The 20,320-nt window shown below is 44.2% G+C and overlaps 1 protein-coding gene across 1 annotated transcript; it reads left to right on the forward strand.

Moving 5' to 3' along the window:
- The first annotated feature begins 7,946 nt into the window (after positions 1–7,946).
- On the forward strand, positions 7,947–17,705 carry LOC128454566 (voltage-dependent calcium channel beta subunit-associated regulatory protein). Its single transcript, XM_053437991.1, has 10 exons — positions 7,947–8,220; positions 13,025–13,170; positions 13,356–13,417; positions 13,519–13,681; positions 13,766–13,946; positions 14,054–14,197; positions 15,214–15,412; positions 15,541–15,745; positions 15,833–16,803; positions 16,870–17,705. The coding sequence occupies exons 1-10, from the start codon at positions 8,086–8,088 to the stop codon at positions 17,703–17,705; spliced, it is 3,042 nt and encodes a 1,013-aa protein (XP_053293966.1). The 5' UTR covers positions 7,947–8,085.
- The last annotated feature ends 2,615 nt before the right edge of the window (positions 17,706–20,320 follow it).

Genomic DNA, 20,320 nt, shown 5'->3' on the forward strand with positions numbered 1-20,320 from the left:
GTAAGCCCCGCCCGTCTGGGCACACAGCCAATCAGCGAGAGCCGAGGGGACAGTCAGCCTGTACTGTCCAATCAAAACAGGTTATTCTCGACCTGGCTCCACCCTACTTTGTGCCACACTCACCATTCATAAATGATGCAATGAACACAGCACAACACATTTTGTACAGGATGTGGAAATGTTAGTTCTTCCACATCAGTCATTATTTTTTTATGAATACCTTATACCTGATCGCGTGCATCATAACCCCTTTTATGTTCATATTTTTTAAAGATTTAAATACCTGACTAATTAAATCATTGACTACATCAATAGTTCTAATTCTGTGTATATTTGTTAAGTCTTCAAATATCTGTCAAATTAACTGATGGACTATATAGGTCATTTATTTTTATTAATATTTTCAAATATCTCTCGATATTATCTACTCATAATATCTTTAATTTCAAATGATCGACTGTACATTCGATTTTAAACGTGTACATATCTTGTCACTATTAAGAGTTTAACCAAGATATTTCATATTTCTGGATTACTGACTGACTCAAGGCATCATGAGAAACACATCTAGTTGGATTCCACCTTCTGTGAGGATCATCACTGCCCTGTTGCCCTGGAGTTTTTTTTTGGTTGATGGAACACAGGTTTATGTGTAAAACCAAATTCTAGGACACGGATCATTGTAACATCAATCACTGACTCATCAGTTAATCTGTTTATCTGGTGTGAAACAAGGCATCACCTTGAGTTGTGAAACCACATCTGGATCTTCTTTTTAGCAAAGATACATAGACAATGGGCGAAAGGTATACAGGTAAGTCCAGTTGAAAGGCTAAATATATATTACTTTATTTTCTATATATTTGTATTGATAGAGGATATGAAGAACGAGCCATCATAGTTAAATGTGTGAGCTTGTGCAACATAAATAACAAAGTTTTATTTACACTACTGTCCTAAAAGTATGTACAATTGGAAATCCAATCTGTATTTGGATCTATATAAATACATCTTTACAAATTGCAGACTAACAGATATCAACCCCCTAAATATGCCTGATTTCTTCATCAAGATCCATGAATTATTCCGTAAGAAATCCACACGAATGTAAGGATATGGAACAACATTTAAAGAGTTCTTATTGGGTCATGCCCTGTCCTTTCACATGGAAATCTGTTCAGCTACTTGGGTGTCATCTTGCTTTCAAACATATAATCATTCTGTAATATGCTTCAAATTGTTCAGTTAAGATCAAATCTGTGTGTTTAAAGAACGTTCTCAATCCCTTCTCCTTCGTTGTTCCCTTTTCAAGGTCACATGGGTGCTGGAGCCACGTCCCACCATGCACAGGGAAGCACCCATCACATGCACATATATGGAAGCTGGATAACCCTCGCTGCTCGGACCACAGTGTTATTTGTATTCTGCAGACGTCCACATCCTCTGCTGTATTCGTGTCCACCCTGTGTCCACGGCAGGGGGGCGTCGGGCTGCACCTGTCACGTGATGCACACAGGAGAGGAGCTGCTCTGGAGTGAAGCAACTCGGGAAGTGGGCAGAGAAATGCAGCTAATATGTGTCTCCTCGCTGCCGCTAAAAATAGCTGCACCCATAACACCCCCGCTTTGTCCAGCCTGCGTCACTCCTCTCCCATATAACCTTCCTCTCCTCCCCTCCCTCGCCCCCACACTCACTCCTCCGCACTCTCTCCTAAATGCAGACATGTTGTGATGTTATCTTTGTGTCTTTTCTGTCTATCAGTGTGTGGGAAAACCGGTATTTATTCTTTTTTCTCCCCTTCTGCTTCCCTTGTTTTAGAATCATCATCTCTGTCTGTATGAGACGCTCCATAGATCTAATGAAACATGTAGTGTTCTTATCGTTGTGTGCCTTCTGTCAATCAGTGTGTGGGAAAAGCATGTTTTCTTTTGTCTCCTTTTCTTGCTCCCTGTATGAGCCGCTTCATAGGTCTTTGCTCTGTAAATCCCTGATGATACTGTCGCGTGGTTACGCAGAAAATGAAATCTAAGAGCACAGCTTCATTGGAATTCAAAAGGAATCCCACACTCATCTCTTCTTGGTCTTTTCTCCTTTTACGTGACTGGAGGCCATTTTCCCTCCCTCCCTCCCTGAGACTACCCCCAAGACCCTCACCCGTCCCCCCCATGCATTTCTATGGCAGCGTGTCATACTGAAAGGGAGAGGTCGCTAGTTTACATTCATTAGGCAGGCCTCGCCGAGAACAATTCCACAGGATGTCCTGCTCTCCAGTGCGTGCACAGACGCAGCTCTGACGTCAGCATTACAGCAGCACACACACACACACACACACACACACACACACACACACACACACACACACACACACACACACACACACACACACAGGCTCTGTATATGCTCTCCCCTACATTCCTCCCACCCCCTCTCTTGGCATCATTTCCCAGATGTTTCAATCCGCTGCTATGTTACACCTCAGAATCCCAGGAATCTCAGAGATTGTAAGTAAGGAATCTGCCCTGATTATTTCAACAAGACTTGTCTTACTGACAGACTGTGAAAACATCAAATGGCCTCAGGTTGTCTGAAAATACAGACGCACAGATGGAGGATTGCTCTCAAAGCTCTATGATGATCTTTAAGGTATTAGTTTAATATCCTTAATTTGGTTGATAATCTGAATAAATCCCCAAACGAATGACTTTTTATGGTCTGAACCAAAATACTAGTTGTTTGTATATACCACAGTATTTAATACCTATCACTTGTAAAACTATAAACGATTTAGTCAATTTAAGGGTATTAAGAGTTTGCTGAGGTAAGCTCTATACTGTGTGTCATTCTTGTTAATAGATGAGTTTAGTATTAATGGTTCAATTCGTAAAAAGCAAGCAACTGCTCAGACATGTGCCCACAGAGGGGACGATTTATTTTCTGTACACTCTATAAACAAGTCACATGCTGTATTTGGGTTTTAGATGTTTGAAGAAATCTCTGAGGCTTTTGGAGTAAAGTAAACCCTCTTAAGCAGCGGAAAGTTCACAGGAGAGCTCAAAATATCCCAAAAATGTGCAAGTGCCCTGTTCCTGTCTTCTCACTGCCCGAGAAGACAGGAAAAGTCGGGAAAGTTCACATTTACACGTCACATGGAACACAGGCACGTTCCTGAACCAAAAGCGTAAACTGTGACACCTCTGTCTCCAGCAAATGTTGACTCCAGTTTACATGTAGGTCACAATTCCCCCGGCTGCATTAAACCGCTGGACTTTTGAGGTTATTTCCGTCACTCAACCAGTTCTTCTTTGAGCCGCCTTGCTGAAGTTTGTTAGAAGGGAAAGTTGTTTTCTGCAGAGACATAAAACAGGTTCTTCAGACGTCTGACTAACGTTGCTGCTTCAGACTCACCGTCCTCCCCCTTCGTGTTATCATCCAGCCCCAGATTAGACCTCCTGCCACTCTGCTGCCAAGGCGTTTTCTATTTGTGCTAAGCCTTCATTTTCTACATCTAACAGAGGTACACGCTGCGGAGGGCCGGATTGCAAGAAGGAGGTTGGATTAGAGTTTGTGGGCTAATTTAGTTTTGCCAGCCTGATAGAGAAATGACTTGATGTGAGAGAAAGGACTCAGAGGACAGAAAAAAGACAGACATATAATTAAAAAGGATTCAGACGCTGAAGAAACCCTCCTGCAGAGGTCATATTGGTCATACTCAATTACTTAACACTTATCTGAACCCAAACAAACAAACTATATCTACAAACAGCAACAGCAGTCCCAAGTTGAAACCAGCCAACTGCTAGATATGCACAGGATAATACGTTCTGCAAACTGGCACGAATAACCACAAGTATGTAATTCTGTTTTCCCGCTAAAGACCGGTTATGTACATGAGCAGGTCACCGGTGTACACTGCAGGATAAAAGTGTTTCCTAAAAGAGGATAGTGTGCTGTATAGACAGTGTTTTAATGGACTTTGGGGGGCATCAGGCTTAAAGGAACCGGTTGCTCCTACGCAACTGTGCACTAACTTCATCAACTGCTCTCAGGGGCGTCTTTTCAGTTTGGGGCAAGAGGTATTTGTCCTCTTTAAAGCCCTAATAACCCATGCTTCCCCTGATAGATGCAATATATAGATTCAAGAGTCCAGAGCATTATTGTCATTGTACGAGCACTACTAGAGCCAAGATTCACAATGGAAAATACTCAAATATAAAAATTAATTTGTAATAGAAATGTAAAAATAACCTAAAATAAGTATAAAATATGTTTCTGCGATAAAATATTAGTAAACACTAGTTGAGGTAACGCAGCTTTACATAAACACTTTCCTCACACTCCAATATATTTTTCCTTGATCTAAATAGATGTCTCTAGATCTCACACTTTGTTATCTCAATGTGGCCATAAAGCCCAGTGTACACGATATAAACCAAGCAGAACTCACACTGGGATGTTACCTGTTGCAGGTTTGATGTATTGATGAAACATAACGTTATCTCAGGAGCTCAGGGCAGTTGCCCCCCTGTTGGTAATTCGGTCTCATGTAAAGATAATGAGATAAAACTAAAATAATTCTTGCACCACGTATATCATCTGTGTGTAGTTATTTGCTGCTATTGTTGTTTTTTATGCTAAACTTGTATATATATATTTACACTTCTCTAATTGGAAAACACATTGTGACATTTTCTCATTTTGAATTCCCGAGACGTGAAACTACTTTGAGCTGGAGGGTCGTCTGCGTATCGTCATGGCCCCTGAAGGTCTGCCCCTTCATTGGATGGAAAGAAATAGAAAAACATGACACGAGGCGCTTCCATTTTAAGTACAGAATATTCAACACGAGAACTACTATAGTGCAACGATGCCACCGTGTGTTGAAAAATTAGATTACAAACGTCCGGGCCAACAATCTGTCTTCTTGCATCTTGTCTGGTAACAAGAAAAAAATTGAGACACAGCAAGGAGAAAATATTAAAATGCAGAGTTAGGTTTACTATTTATAAGAATACTAATACTAAAATAATCAATTAATCGACCTGTCAGCAGCTGCCATTCATGAGCAAAATTCTGTGAATGACGACGGGGTTCCTCCTCCATCGTACATCACCAACATCATCATCACCTCCTCCACCACCATCATCCTCATCATCATCACCAGCGCAGGTCATGTGCTGCGTCGGGAGCGGGCGGTGGGTGTGTCCAATCGCGTGTGGTTTCATTCATAACTCCAGTCTTCATTCGGAGCTCAGATTAAAGTATGCAGCCGGGGCAGGCTGCCTGCGCGCCGCTTCACACGGAGTCCACAGCCCGGTGAGTGCCACCTCCGCTCGGCTCCCATCAGCACCACTTCCCGGACCCACTCAGGCGGAGCGATGTGGGGCCGTTTCATTATGTAACATGTGGGAATAACCGACTCTAGATGATTGCGAAGCATCTGATTTCGTGAGACGCGTCCAGTGCGCACGCAGGGGCACCGCGCGCACGGCGATGCCCCGCACATGAAGCTCCCTCCTGCGTGATTCTAACGCTGATTGATTCCCCGCAGACTTGAGAGCAGACGACGCAGAGATGAGGGACCGCGCTGATCGGAGGGTTTTCGGAGAAGAGGCGAAGATGCTGCTGCCGCCGCTGGAGCTGCCGCTGCCGCTGCCGCTGAGCGCCGCCGCCGGCTGCCGCGCGTCGCTGTAGTCAGTCCTGCACAGAGCGGGGGGTGGGGGGAACAGCTGCTTCAACATAGACCGTAAGATACAGCACATCTGGAGCACATCAGCATCCAGGCACACGTCAGGATGATAGGCAGCCCCCCCCCCCCCCCCCCCCCCATTCATCTTCACTCTTCATCCTCACTGCTGGAGTTGTTTCTGTCTCCCTCACATGTTATGAATGAAGTGGGCGGATGTCTGTCTGTGTGATGAGCTGAGAGAAGATGCGAGGGTGCAGCATGGCATTAGACCCCGAAACGCGCACACGCAGGCTCACGCACACGCACACCCTTTCTCTTTCTCCCTCTCTCTCTCTCAAACACTCACACGCGCGCTTGCATAGGATTGGTATTTTCTGCACCACCTCGGGTCAGTGTTTTCATTTTTACCTTCGGTGTTTACTCACAGATTCAAAGATGCTGAAGCCCAAAGGTCTCTGCTGTTCATTATAACTTACAACTGGATTACAAGCAGATTGTTTCAGTGTAGGACGAGTGTATAGTAATAATAATAACAATAATAATAATAGTCATCTTCATCCTCATCCTCATCCTCATCATCATGTCCTATAAAAAGACACTAGAGAGAAGTAACAATACATTGAATGGAAGACTATGTAATAAATATGATCATTATTATTATATAAGGAAAAAGGAAAATGTTAGCATCACATTTAGGAACATTGTGATGCATAATGTCATTTCACTTTGTATTTTTCGCTTTAAAGCATTTTAGCTGCCTGATATTTAATCAGCAAAGATGAGACAGATGTGTTGAGCAGGAGATGTCATTTGCACGGAGGGGAACACTGGTCATGTAAAAAATAAATAAATACAGAAAACAACACAGGAAATGAATTTCAAAAGAAAAAGAACAAAATTTATAGAAAGTCTCTTTTCACCCGCCATGCAACTTTTAAATGAATCTGCTGTTTGCTCTTGTGTTTGGAAGTGCATGGTCGAAGTGAGAAAGAAAACTATCAAGAAATACACAAAGACATACCCACACACGCACACACACGCACACACACGCACACACACACACACACACACACACACACACACACACACACACACACACACACACACACACACACACACAGACTTAATGGTCTGCTGACACTGACCATGTGTGAAGCATCACCCAAATAATTGAAAAAAACCAGGATATGTATGTGGTGTGTGTGTGTGTGTTTGCATGTGTGTCTCTGTGTGGGTCTCTGCGTCTCTGTGCGTGCTTGTGTGTGTGAGATGTGTGTGTGTGTTGTTCTCTATTGTCGGAGCGTTCTCTTTGCTCAGAGCTTTGTCCACATCACATTTACCTTGAGCTGCTGGTATGTGTGAGACATTACATAAAGCACGACTCTCACATGGCGAGGGAATGTGTGCAGCGTTGGCAGAGTGTGTGAAGAAGGCATTCATGGACTGATGTTACACAAGCCGCATGCTGTGTAAATAATCATGTACTGTCAGCTCCTCTGCCTCTGTCCGTCTGTCAGTACACCCATCTGTCTGAGGTCTATAGAGATGAGATGTCAAAGGGATTCTAGGTTATCACACTGTATTAGTTCATCTTCAGGAGATGTCAGATTATTTCTGATCACATTGGGTTTTATTTCCAAGCGATCAGACCAGAGAGCAGTTGGGTTTACGTCAGTTCGGTATGTTTAAGGGGCATTACGTCAACTTTCCACATGAGGAGTTGTGTTCAGGCTGTTGAGTGATGCTCTCTGCGGCTCTGGAGGTAGAAAATAGATCTGTGTCATCAGGGTGATCTTTGCTCAGGGTTGATGAATCAAAACCCTTCATACTGTTTTTTATATAGTGAGATTCAGGCGTCGTGACTTTTAAAGAATAGCAGAATAAAAAATAGCCTGAGAAACAACCTTGTCTGAAACAGGCTTTTTCACAGCAGATGTTGCCCCATTAGGAAAGAATCAGGTGTCGGAACATTAACAATGGCTCTTTTTATTCAGGTGTCCCTGGAATTCATTGGATTATTACTGTGCTTTTTCTACAGAGACAGGTCACAAAAAAGACTTTGTCTGGGACTATTTTCAGCTGTGGATGAGTTCGCATTTTGTGCTCTCATGCGTGCTCAACAGCAGCAGGATGATGTGTGCACAGTGCAGGACAGATTGAAAATAAACTACAGCTCCCATGTTCATCGTAATGAAAGAAAATGTCACAGTGCAGCAGCGTAGCTCACTGATGTGTTTTATGTTTTTTAAAGAATAATAGAGCTCTAACATACAGAGGAAAAGATCTATAAAGATTTAACGACACAGACCATTTATGTAAGTGGATTGATTCTCTTATTGTTTGAGTCTTTTCACCAAGCTTATTCCTGAAAAGGTCAAATCTTCCCTCACGCTGCTGTTATGGTATTTCCTACAGAAAGAGCGTCTGTGTCTGACCTGCTCCACTTTCTCATTCCTCTGCAGGGCTCACTCACGCTGACCTGGACCATGAGCAATGATTTGACTCTTCTGACAAGTCTGACTGAGAACTCCACAGTGAGTATACGGCTGCGTCCGACACCATCAACACATTCTGCCCACACCCTCACATCTGCTACTTCCTGGAAAATCCGGTCCTACACAACACTTTAAGATTCAATGCAGCAACAAGCCAAAGAAGCTTCCAGTGGCAGCGAATGCAAGAGCTCTTATTTATTGGCAAGACCAGTTTCCCCAGTCAAATGAGCTCCCTGACACACCCAAGTGGTTGCAATCTGAATTGACCGCAGTAAGAAACTGCTCTCTTTCAGCTCTCCTGTTTTCCACTGAGGATTATCCAATGCATCTAGTGGAGGCAAATTGTGCTCTGCAAAATTCACTTAAATTAAAAAAAAGATTAAATGGTGCTTCAAGCTCCTGCCCTTTTGTTATATTCTCCCACGTGTTTGAATTATAATTTTATTCCATCTCAATCCGATCAGGCGTGTATTTACAGGAAGAATAAAGGACTGACTAGTATATAAATATGTCATTTTGCATTCTATAAATAGCTGACAGAAACATTCTCCCTTCCTCAAGCTCACCTTTTGTGTTACTTACAAGCTGGTCATTTTGATATTAAATAATTTCGAAAACCCAACAAAAAGGAACCTGTTTTTATGCTTTCGTAAAACAACATCCTAATTCTAAACCTATTGTTTCAAAATGTCACTTTCTGCTAATAAGTCGATTATTTCATCAGAAGATATAAAATCATGGTGTGGAGTGGAGGGGATTTAGAGGAGGTTCAATGAACGCCAGGTTGCAGTTGATTCAATCTAAAGTTATGCAAAGATAACATCCTTCTAAAGACAAATCATAAAATTTATCCTATTTTATCTGATATTTGTGACAGATGTAAATCTTCATAAGGCCCTCGAGCATCTTTTGGCTTTGTCCTCAGATTGTTTTCTTCTGGCAGGATCTTTTTAATTAGTTTTCTAAAATGCAGGATCTACAGATTGAACCTGATCCCTGTTCGGCTGCTCAGTAGCTTATCTTCCACATAATGTACAGCAGACACTTATGTTTGTTAGTTGTAGAGAGAATAATACTCAGTGAATGGAAAGCTACCAGCGCTCCCTGTTCCTCCAGATGGTTAACTAGTTTCAGGAAAACACCTCGAGGGGCTTCGAAGCAACACGCAAGGTTGTCATGAAAAAATTGAGAGCACGTGGGGCCCAATTATTAGGCACCTTAACTTCCCCGAACCCCACCATGTAGAGCGAGTTATAAATCTACTTCTCTATTTATGCTTTTGTTTGTTTATTAAGTTTTGTAAGGGTTAAGATATGTTGGTCTGTGTAATGAAAAGGAAAGAAAACGCTGCAGGTTTGAGGTGTAGCAGCAGTGGAGGACGGCCGGATCTGACGGCTGCGTGTGCTGCTTGACGTTGTGTCCGCCTCCGGAGGACAGTGGGGACATCTGATCCAGCAGCAGTGATTATCTGACAGTTAAAGCCGTCTTTGCACAGGGAGAATTGACTGTCGCTTGCCTCCATTCTGAGTGTGTTAGAAACATGGCCTGAAGACTGGCCAGAGCCTTCCACTGCTGCAGCTGATTGATCGTGTTGTTCCTCCTGTTTGGCTGAGCTTGTAAAAACAGCAGATTTCATTAAGCTACAGACGCTCTGACAAATTCTGTGTGTGTGTGTGGGGGTGTGTGCAGGAAACTGTGAGTATCAAGGTGTGTGTGTTGCCATTAGACTGTGATGGAGCTGTGAGTCACACACAAACACACACACACACACAAACACACTGTATGTGCAGCTTTAAATGTATTATACTGAATCTCCCCATAGGCTTCATCTGAATATAGGTCACCACAGCATCGAATGGAAAAACATTCTTTGTGTGTGTGACACTGTGCTTAGTTTAACATGTTCTGGCCTGAAGCCGGTTTGAGGTTGAATGAAAAAGTGTTTTTATTCACTCTCATGCGCATAATCCTCACAATCCTGTGAGTTTATCAGCAGGAAACTACAGCTTCTTCTATTCAGCAGCTTCGTCGTCTCCTCCGAGCGGCGACTTGAAGCTGGAACACATTGGTTGATGCTGGGTCTCATGGAACCAGCTTTACAGTGAGAGCAGTCACCATAAAACCGCTGCTTTTGCAGATTCACACGCACAGAGGCATGCAGGCATTCACACACGGCTGTGGTTGAGGGGTAGAGTGGTCGTCCTCCAACCTGAAGGTCGGCGATTTGATCCCAAGTCTGACCTATCTGCATCCCGAAGTGTCCTTGGGCAAGATGCTGAACCCTAAATGCCCCCCATAGAATAACATAAGTGCTGCGATTAGATGCACTGTATGAATGTGTGTGTGAATGCGTGAATGTAAAACTGTACTGTAAAAAGCTTTGAGTGGTCATCAAGACTAGAAAAGCGCTATATAAATACAAAACCATTTACCATTTACACACGGACACACCATCTCCAATAAAGTTGATTATTTGATTGGTCAATTAACAGACAATTAATTAGAAAACCTGTTATTTATTAGTTTCAGTCATTTTTCAATCCAAATACCAAACATTATGTGGCTGCTGCTTTTTCTGTGACTCAAACTCCAGATCTATGGGTTTTCAACCGTAGATGAAACCAAACCAGGAATTCAAAGATGTCGTTTTATAAATTGAAAAACATACCATTGACGTTTAAATGACAAAATGATAAAGTGGAAAAAAAAAGTGGGCAGATTAGTTGCAGCGTCTGGATCTTCCCTCAGCTGCAGACTTGTTTTTTTCAGTTGTTCCTGTTAAAGTCAAAATAATTCAACATAATTCAAAGGTTGGCCTGTGCTACACGAGGAGCTCCTCCACTCCTTGGTGTCCTGCAAAGTAGTGCATAATGACAACCTTTCACATTTATAATGCTAAGTGTTGCAATAGATGAATATTCCTTTTGTGGAGGTGAAAATAGCCCAATTATTTCCACTCTCTCTTTTGAAACTGACATCAGAAGAAGAGACAGAAAAGTCTGGGGATTGCTCATGGGCGTCTGCGTCCTCCTCCGATTTCCATTTTTAGCTGGCGGAGGACTCATTTCCCCCTCATTGAGAAGAGCTGGGAAATTGAATTAAGGGTCTCGCTGACGTTTCGATTAGCATCCCCAGGCTCACTCAGCCAAGACTGAGACTATTAATCAGAGGGACTAGAGAGGAGAGCAGTTGTCTTATCTGTATTTGTGTGTGTGTATGTGTGTAGGCAGGATGTGTGTGAGTTAGTGTGGATAAGAATCATTGTGAAGAGGAAAAGACTTAAGAGAGTCTATCAGTGTTAATTCCACTCCTGAGCCGACAGCGTAATGCGACATAGTGACTCATTGCTACGTAGCTCAAAGAGAGATGAATCAATATCTGTCCCAGCCCAACCAACAACCAAACATGGAAACAGATATGTAAGCTTCCAACTTATGGTTCTATTAAAGGAACGATTTATGAGCCAAGGCTTTCTGAATACAGGTAATGGAAATGTATTTGAGGTTGTACAGCTCAAACATTAACAGGGAAGTGTGAGTAGCAGGGTTTGATTGAAAATGATACTTGCAGTGATACAGATATTTATTGTAAATACTCTGTACACTGTATTCTTGTCAGCGAGGGGAGTTATGGATGTGTGTATGTGTGTGTGAGTGTGTGTGAATGTGTGTGTGGGTTGTGGTTTTAAAGCTTTGTTATTTGGGAAAGGGGCTTTTGGATTTTCCCCCTCTCCCTAAAAGAGTTATGAATACAGCATAGACATAGTAATGATTAAAAGCTTTAAACACACAAATTCAAAAGCATGTGATTGAATTACATTCAGTTTAAAAGCCACAGATTAGCATACCTCATGTGCCTGTTAGTGTTTAAGAAGGTAAAACCTTCTTTCTGATGGAGGCAATGACCTGAGCTCTCTGTGTCTGAAGCAAATATACTGGACTGATTATTTCAATTGACACCAGTGACTTAATGGCACATGTTTGTGCTTTGGCAGGATGGCCCTCCAAACTCTGAAAGTAAATTCATCCCCAAATTTAAATTTGGAAAGCTAGAATACCAAACCGGGGGAATGTTGAAAGACTACAGATTATTTAAATGTGATACTAAGATATTTTGTCAATGTGAGCAGCTCATTGTAAATGGTTTGTCTCCCTGAATCTTTCCATTTTCTAAATAAGTCATCACTTTAGTGAGGTGTCCACTTTGACCCTTTGTTGGTTTAACATCAAACAAATCCTGTGTTCTCTTACCAAACAAATCCTGCGCTCCACGCATGTTGTGTATTTAATCAACCTAGAGAAAAAATGAAAACACACATTCAAAGGGTCTTTTAAAGCCATTGATAGGATGTGGATTTGGATTTTTTTTTTTTTACAAACTTTAATCTCCTGAGTCGGTGGGGAGGTGGGAGGGCTGAACGGATGGCGATTTCAATTTATCAACGTGTCTGTTGTATAATGCCTTTTGGTGTTGAGGGGATACGTGAGTCACTCGAAGTTAAATGTGTTTCTTGTGTCTTCTGCTCTCGTGGGACAAAAACTGTGAAATGATGAGATTCGAGTGGGACAGATTCTAGTGTACAAATCTGGGTCTGTTCAATGTTGCACAATTAAAATATTAAATTCATACACAGTCTGGTGTTAGCTTCTTACAGCCCAGTTATTCTCAGCCGAGAAGGTTCATCAAAATAATCTTTAAAAGGAATTGTGGTCAAATTCCGATGCTATTCGTTTCTCTATGCCTGTTATGTTGGCAGCAGTGAATCTATAAGTTAATAGCTAATATACCAGTTCTCTAAATTGTGCTTTCCAGGGTCCTAACCTCTTCTCCCCCCCCCCCTTAGGAGGTGCCTGTGTCAGCAGGCCAGGTGGAGAACTATGTGTTGCTGCTGGTGCTGCTGAGTGTTTTTGCCGGGGGGACGCTGGTCCTGCTCTCCCTGCTGCTCCTCTTCTGTCACCACTGCTGCATGGGCGGACGGCGCTACTCCAGGTGGGTACCGCTGCCTGCTGAGCCGCCCAGTGCGTGGGACTGGCCTGGTTCGTCTGCAAACACAGGGGAGGGATTACAGGAGGCAACATGATTATGGCCACAGTTTGCTCAAAGCAGATGTGAGACCGAAGGCTTTGATGTCTGCTGAGAGAGCACAAAGAGTAAAACTGATGTTCGTCTTTCAGAGCCAGCGATGACCCTGAGAAGACAAACACCACTTATGCTGAGGATTCTCAGCCCACCCAAGGTCAGAGGCGGTTTTTTTTAAAGTTTGGTCTCTGCATGAGGTCTGGTTCAATTTCGTCACTAACTATTATTCCTGCTGTCCTTGCCTTGTTTGTCCCTCAGAGATCACCATTCGTCTGGATGAATCAGATGCTCTCTCAGCCTCCAGCTGCCATGAGGGAGAGTCAGAGCGATTCGTCTTCACTGGGTCGACTGGTCGCAGAGTCTCCTTCAATGAGTCCGCTCTTTACGAACAGGAGAAGACGACACAGGAAAAAGGACGCAGGTACAAGTCATCTACGCTAATATCCAGTTTTACAGCTTACTTGATAAAACAGCCTGAGGATTCATGAGTTCTCCTCCTCTTCAGGTACACTCTCACTGAGGGAGACTTCCACCACCTGAAAAAAGCCCGACTGACCCACCTTCACCTGCCGCCGGCCCCGTGTGACCTGAAGATCCTCACCATCATGGAGTGTGACTCAGCGGACAGCAGCACGGTCAACATCAGTGAGACCGCAGCTCAGAAACTGACCCTCTCCATCTACCAGGTAAAACGATTCCGCATGGTATTAATTTGACTTTAGGAAATTCACACAAACAAAGACGAATCTGTTTATTTTTTTCATTTGTGTCGTGTGTGGATTTCTGTCTGCAGCCTGGTGAGAGAAGAGTCCCCGACTGGCTGGGACAGAGTCTGAGTGGAGGGCTGCCAGGAGACCCTCACCACTCCATCATCCTGGACCAGGGGCTCAGACAGACATCATCAGTCATGAAACCGCAGCACACACGGTCCCAGACAGTGAGTTTCAACATTTTGTTTTGAGAATTTTGAAATGGCCATTAAACAATAGAGATCAATAAATCGAGACATTCAATTGTTGCATTTGGGCTTATAAGAACGAGGGAATTAATTGCATGAAAAGTTGTTGGGGATTCATGTTCCCCTCCGGATGAAACGTAACCCCTTTGGGATGCTTTACCTTTATCTGACGTCCTCATAATACCAGTTCTGTAATATTTCCTGAATTTTTGGCCTCGGGTCCCAGTTTGGCCGCTGCCTTTCTGTGCGAAGTTTGCACGTTCTCCCCATGTCTGTGTGGGTTTCCTCCAGGTACTGTCTCCCACAGTCCAGAGACTTGCTGTTATGGGTCAGAATGATACATTTTCCATATGTGTGAATGGTTGTGCACTGCATGTGGGCCCTGTGATATGATGGCATCTCTTCTCGGGTGTATCCGGCCTCTCGCCTAATGGCAGCTGGGATTAGTTCCAGCTCCCTCCCCGCAAACCTATAGCTGTAGAGTAGATGGATGGATGGATGGATGGATGATTGATGATGGATGATGGATGATGGATGATGGAGGATGGAGGATGGAGGATGGATGATGAAGGATGGATGCATGGATGGATGGATGGATGGACGGATGGATGGATGGATGGATGGAGGATGGATGGATGATGGATGATGGACATCCATAAACACTAATTGCTTTCTACCTTCACAATTGACAGATTTGTTAACGCAAATGTATGCAGGGGTAATACATTTGCAAAGAGAAGTTCTTCCCAGTGGATTGATCAACACATATAACTAACACACACACACACACACTCACTCACTCAGCTGTGAAGAACTCAAACCCACTGATGCACTGTGGCATCCGTCACCACTGCAGATGAGTGACAAGACAAACTGCTGTCCCTTGAGGTCCTTCCCTCTGCCCGTCACGATTCATCTCAGCTTATCTGCCTCAACCTCTTCTTAATGTCTCATCACCTCCCTCCCTTCATCCTCCTTTTCATCTCTCCTGTCAGATGGAGGCTATCGGCGACAGGGCCGAGGCTGAAAGCGAAGGGAGTATGAGAGGAGAGCTGATTCAAGCTCAGGGCCAGACTTCAGTTCTACATTTCTTCTCTAAGCTGCGGCGCCACGCTAGTCTGGAGGGGGCGGGGCCTTTCTTCAGGAGGTGGAAGTTTGACAGCAGTCACCGTGCTGCAAGCCTGGATGCCAAAGGTTTGGATAAAAGTTATGAATGCCTGAGTACGGTTTGATTTGTGGGTAAGCTTTGTAAAAGAGGAGCATGTGAGTTGATGAGAAGGTGAAGGGAATCAGGTTCACAGCTCTGTTTTCATGGGAACTAGGTTCGCCCAAGAGAAGGCCCTTCCAGAGACAGAGAGCAGCCAGTGAAACCACCGATCACACCGAAGATGAGTCTTTATCTCTCCAAGATGAGGTCATGGAATCCTCTCCACACACTCCCATCCAGACCAGTGTGCTCCAGTCCCTCTCGGCAGAGTCTCTGTCTCACCACACTACTACACCCCCCTCTTCAGTTTTCCTCAGCAGGTACAAACCCCATCCCATCGTACCACGTCCATCACCATAACACTTCTCAGAACTGCTGATTAACTGACTGTTTCTCCATTTGTGCAGGCTAAACCTGGAGGCCATGTTGGAGGTAGGTAGAGGCAGCAGCACCAGGAGAGAGGAAACCTGTTTGCAAGCAGACGACTGTCCTGCTAAGAGACACGACGAGGCCACATCCAACGGAACAGGAGTGGAAACCGAAACAAAACTAGGTGCGGTTGTAAGAGCAGAAGCATTGGGAGTCAAGCTGGGATGGAAGGAGGATGACGACCCATTTGGGGCGCCACAAGAAGCTGCAGAAAGGTTTGAAGACATGTTGAGGAAAACAAATGGTGCACAGACAGAGGGCATGGACGCAGATGTGAGGAGAAAGAATGAGGCAGACGTAGACGACGGAGAAGACGTGGTGCTGGGAGCTGAGGCCCGGCGAAGGGCCGACTCCGGGTCGTCTCTTTCCTTCATGAATCGCCAGGAGAGCTTGGAGCCCCCTCCCTCTCTGTACAGAGACATTTGGAGCTTGAGGGCCTCCCTGGAGCAGTACGCCTCCTCAGACCAGAGCAGCACAGATCGGGAGTCCATCCGCAGTGATGCCGATAGCGTCTCCTCCTATGGTGGTGCGGGAGCTCGCTCTGGCCTGGACAGCTACTTGTCCCAGGATCTGGATGATGACCCTGACGGAGAAGGGGAGGGAGAGGTCATGGAGGGAAGAATCAGAGGAGCGTCAGGGGGCGACACTGAGATGGGAAGTGGAGCCGGAGGAGAGGGTGAGGCGAGTAACAGGAAGCTCCTTCAGATGGACAGTGGCTACGCCTCTATTGAAGCACCATCCAGGGCCCCTGAGGAGATGCGGCTTTTTGGGACTCCAGGATCCCAGAGAGGAAAGACAGCATCGGAGAGAAGGTTGTTCTTCACCAACTCTGGAAGAAAAGGTTCAGTGTGCGAGAGCATCGAGTCCAAACTGTTTCAGGAGGAGCTGGAAGACGAGATGGCCGATGGCACAGAGACAGAGAAACTAAAGGCGAGAGCTCACACCTGCAGCCAGTCTCTTACCCTTCAAGAACCATATCAACTTCTGAAATCCCTTCATCCTCAGAAACCGCCAGTGTCACAATCACAGCTCATAACTCCTCTGATGAAGCAAATCCCCCCGCCCCCTAGTCCTCACAGACCTCGCCTCCGCCACCGCGACTACAGCATTGACGAGAAGACGGATGCACTTTTCAATGAGTTCCTGCGACACGACCCCCGGTTCGACCAGCAGGAATCTCCGCTGCGCTCCAGGCACCGCTCCAGAGTTCACCTTCGGAAGCAGTGGCAGAGACACAAGCAATACAGCGACCCAGGGTCATGCACCGGGGGTAGGTACTCCCCTTCTTTAGAGAGGCAGAGGTTTACCCCGCTGAGAAGGGGTGACAGCGCCGGATACCCTCTGGACACCAGGTATCACAGCACGCTCTCACGCATCGCAAGTGCTGCCGACGAAGAAGCCAGCGAGGTTGCAGATTGCGAGGAAGCAGCCACCGAGAGTGGGGAGAACAAAGATCCATCCAGGGACGGAGTTGCAGCCAACAAAACATCTGAAGGCACAGATGCAAAAGGGAGCAGCTCCAGTTGTGCAGGGTCGGGCGGAGAAGGCCAAGGTGGCCAAGTCACCGCAAGCAAGGACTCGGAAAGCACAGGCAGCCAGTCTTTGAACACTGGGACTGCACAAACAAGCTGCATGGATCCAAGATGCAACAACAGGAACAACAACGGTAGTCAAGCTATCCTGTCAGAGGTGTCCCTGCAGGAGGAGGGCAGTCTGTCTGACAAGCTGGCGGAATCAGTGGAGGAGAGGCTCTACGGCGGCCTGCGCACCGCAGAGAAACTCAGACAGGGAGGATCGGAGCGTGTGATCGCCGTGTCCCACACGTCCTCACCTGGCTTCAGTCCCATATAACCTGCCGACTCCGCCATCCTCCTCATCACCTTTATATCAGATCCATTGTGTTGACCACAGACTGAAAACAAAGTAGAGAGCAACTCAAACCTCCTCATATGCTAGATACAGGGTCATTGTCATTTTCCTTTACATCGGGACGTTTCATTAAAATAAATATGGTCTGAAAACTGACGCATCACCCCACACACACACACACAACTTTGTACTTCTATCTTATTGAGGACATTCATTGGCATAATGCATTCCCTAACCCCTCCCCCTAACCATCACAACTGAATCCTAACCCTGATCCTTACCCTGACACTAACCTAAAGCTAATTCCTACCCTAAGAGGAAGTCTTAACCTACTGGGTCAGAAAGTGAGGACGGGCCAGATTGTCCTCACTTTCACTATATCTAAAGGTCAAGCTCAGAAGTAGTCCTCACAAAGATATGTGTATAAGTAAACACACACAAACACACACATATACAGTATATATAGACATATATATATAGATATATTTTAAGACTGAAGTACTTTCTCAATGGCCAGTCTCTTCCAATGATTCCACTCAGACCTTAATTTCCACTGTGACATGTGATGCCCCTTTTTATTGGTAACCGCTCCTCAGATCAAATGCATCCTTCATTACATAGATTTGAAAATATGGACCCATCTTTAGAAAAAGTTAATATTTTCAGAATTAACTGTGAATTTCCAGCATGCTACTGTATGTCCAGACAATGTGTATGTGTATACTGTACAGTTTGAACCTTAAAACAAATAGCACTTTGATGGGAAGAAAGATAATGATTGCTTTTACTGTCACCCATTTCTTTCATTTTTAAACTATGTCCTCCTCAAGTGTCCTTCTCGTCTCAGTCACCATGAGGGTGTGCGTGTAAGAGCTCCTGTGTCGGCTAATGGCAGAAGAATTCTGACCATGTGGAAACCGAAAAAGACTTTACTCTTAATGGTTTTGTGTTTGAAGCCATCTCTCTTCAGGATCAGCAGATCTGGAGGACACAAGCTATATATCATAAAAGTAAAACCAGATGGAAAAACCCAGATTATAACGCCAACACAGCACTTGAGAATACACGTATCAAGCATTTTTGTCATCAAATGGAATCTGTTTTGTCATTAGTCATCTGTCCCTGTTATGCATCCTGGAGTGTGGTGTCACTGCCGGGCCGCTGCTGATGTGGGGGAGACAGACGGATGATACTTTGAGTGACTGATACAGGAGCCTCTCAGGCTTCTTACACAGTTGGTGCAGTGACGCAGGAGCGGAGGTCGGAAATGCTCCTGAATCCCGGCAGAATGAAAGTAATTGCTCTGTATTACCCAACAACATTTTTTTTTGTCATTGTCAGTAAATCCCATGAAATGACACAAACCAACAATGAACAGTCTAGTATCACTTATTAGAGGCTGATTGTTGTTACAAAGGATTAAATTATTAACTACATAAAATGAGCCACAGTGCTTCACTTTCATGAACATCCACCAGAACAAGAAATGTGTATCAATCCCCAGCTGAAAATAGTCCCCCCCCGAAATGCACTAGTTTGCTGAAATGTACGGTATCCATGTGTTTTAGGAAACACTTGTGTCCTGTTCTTTAATCTTCAGTAGGAATAAATAGGTTTAAGGCCAAGAACAATGGACGGGGTATAGAAGTGAATAAGATATTCAAAGGCATTCGTAAATGTTGTTTTTTGTCTTTTCATAGAAAACAGGTAATTTCATTTTCAGATATGAAGTTGTACTCTTCATGTGTCAGGATCAAATCTGGAGTAGAGCAACAACTAAGATTATTACTACTTTCGATGCATTTTTCTTGTTTTTATCTTAAATCCGACAAAAAGGGAACAAATACAATTCTGTAGTTGTTTTTTTCCAAAAAGCTAATACGATGACGTGATTATATTTGTTAATGTTTTAGTTGTAAGCTTACATGCACATCTCATCTAGCTCCGGATGGAGTTTCCTCACGGAGAAGAAACTCCATCTTCTGAGCAAGGCTTAGATGTGGCTGTGAACTTAGAGTAGACTAACCTGGGTGAAATCTGATAAGAAATACAAGTTGGAATCCTAAACTTTAAACTCTTTAGAGGAAAAGTAGAAAATCCTCACACCGAAAAACCCGCAACCAAAGAATAGTGGAGCTTTCAATTGACACTTGGCTTCATCAAAATTAGGAAAACCTGTTGCAGAGAATGATTTAGTAAATTAACTCAGTTTAATTTATTGTTGCCGCTGATCTCTTCTGGAGATGACTCATAGTTTCAGAGACTGAACATCCTTCTTTCCTCTGTCTCTTCCAGTGTGGATGAGTTTACATTGATGTTGAATGAGGTGAAGAATGTCACCTGGGAAACTGACAGCAGTTTCTGTTTTCCTCCACACCCTGATTTAAGCTGCAGTTCATGTATTTGATCAAACTCATGTCTTTGTCTTATTCATGGTGAGCCTTCTGCTTTATTATAAAAACAAGCCTCGCAGAAAGAAAAGGTCTTGCAGCTTTGTTGATGGTGGGAGGACGACAACCATATTATGTTTACGTAATGTGATTCATAGAACCTGATGTATTGTGCAGAATTTAAAAAAACACTTCCATAAGAACCTA

This window comes from Pleuronectes platessa, chromosome 13 (genome assembly GCF_947347685.1).
Source record: "Pleuronectes platessa chromosome 13, fPlePla1.1, whole genome shotgun sequence".
Lineage (NCBI taxonomy): Eukaryota > Metazoa > Chordata > Actinopteri > Pleuronectiformes > Pleuronectidae > Pleuronectes > Pleuronectes platessa.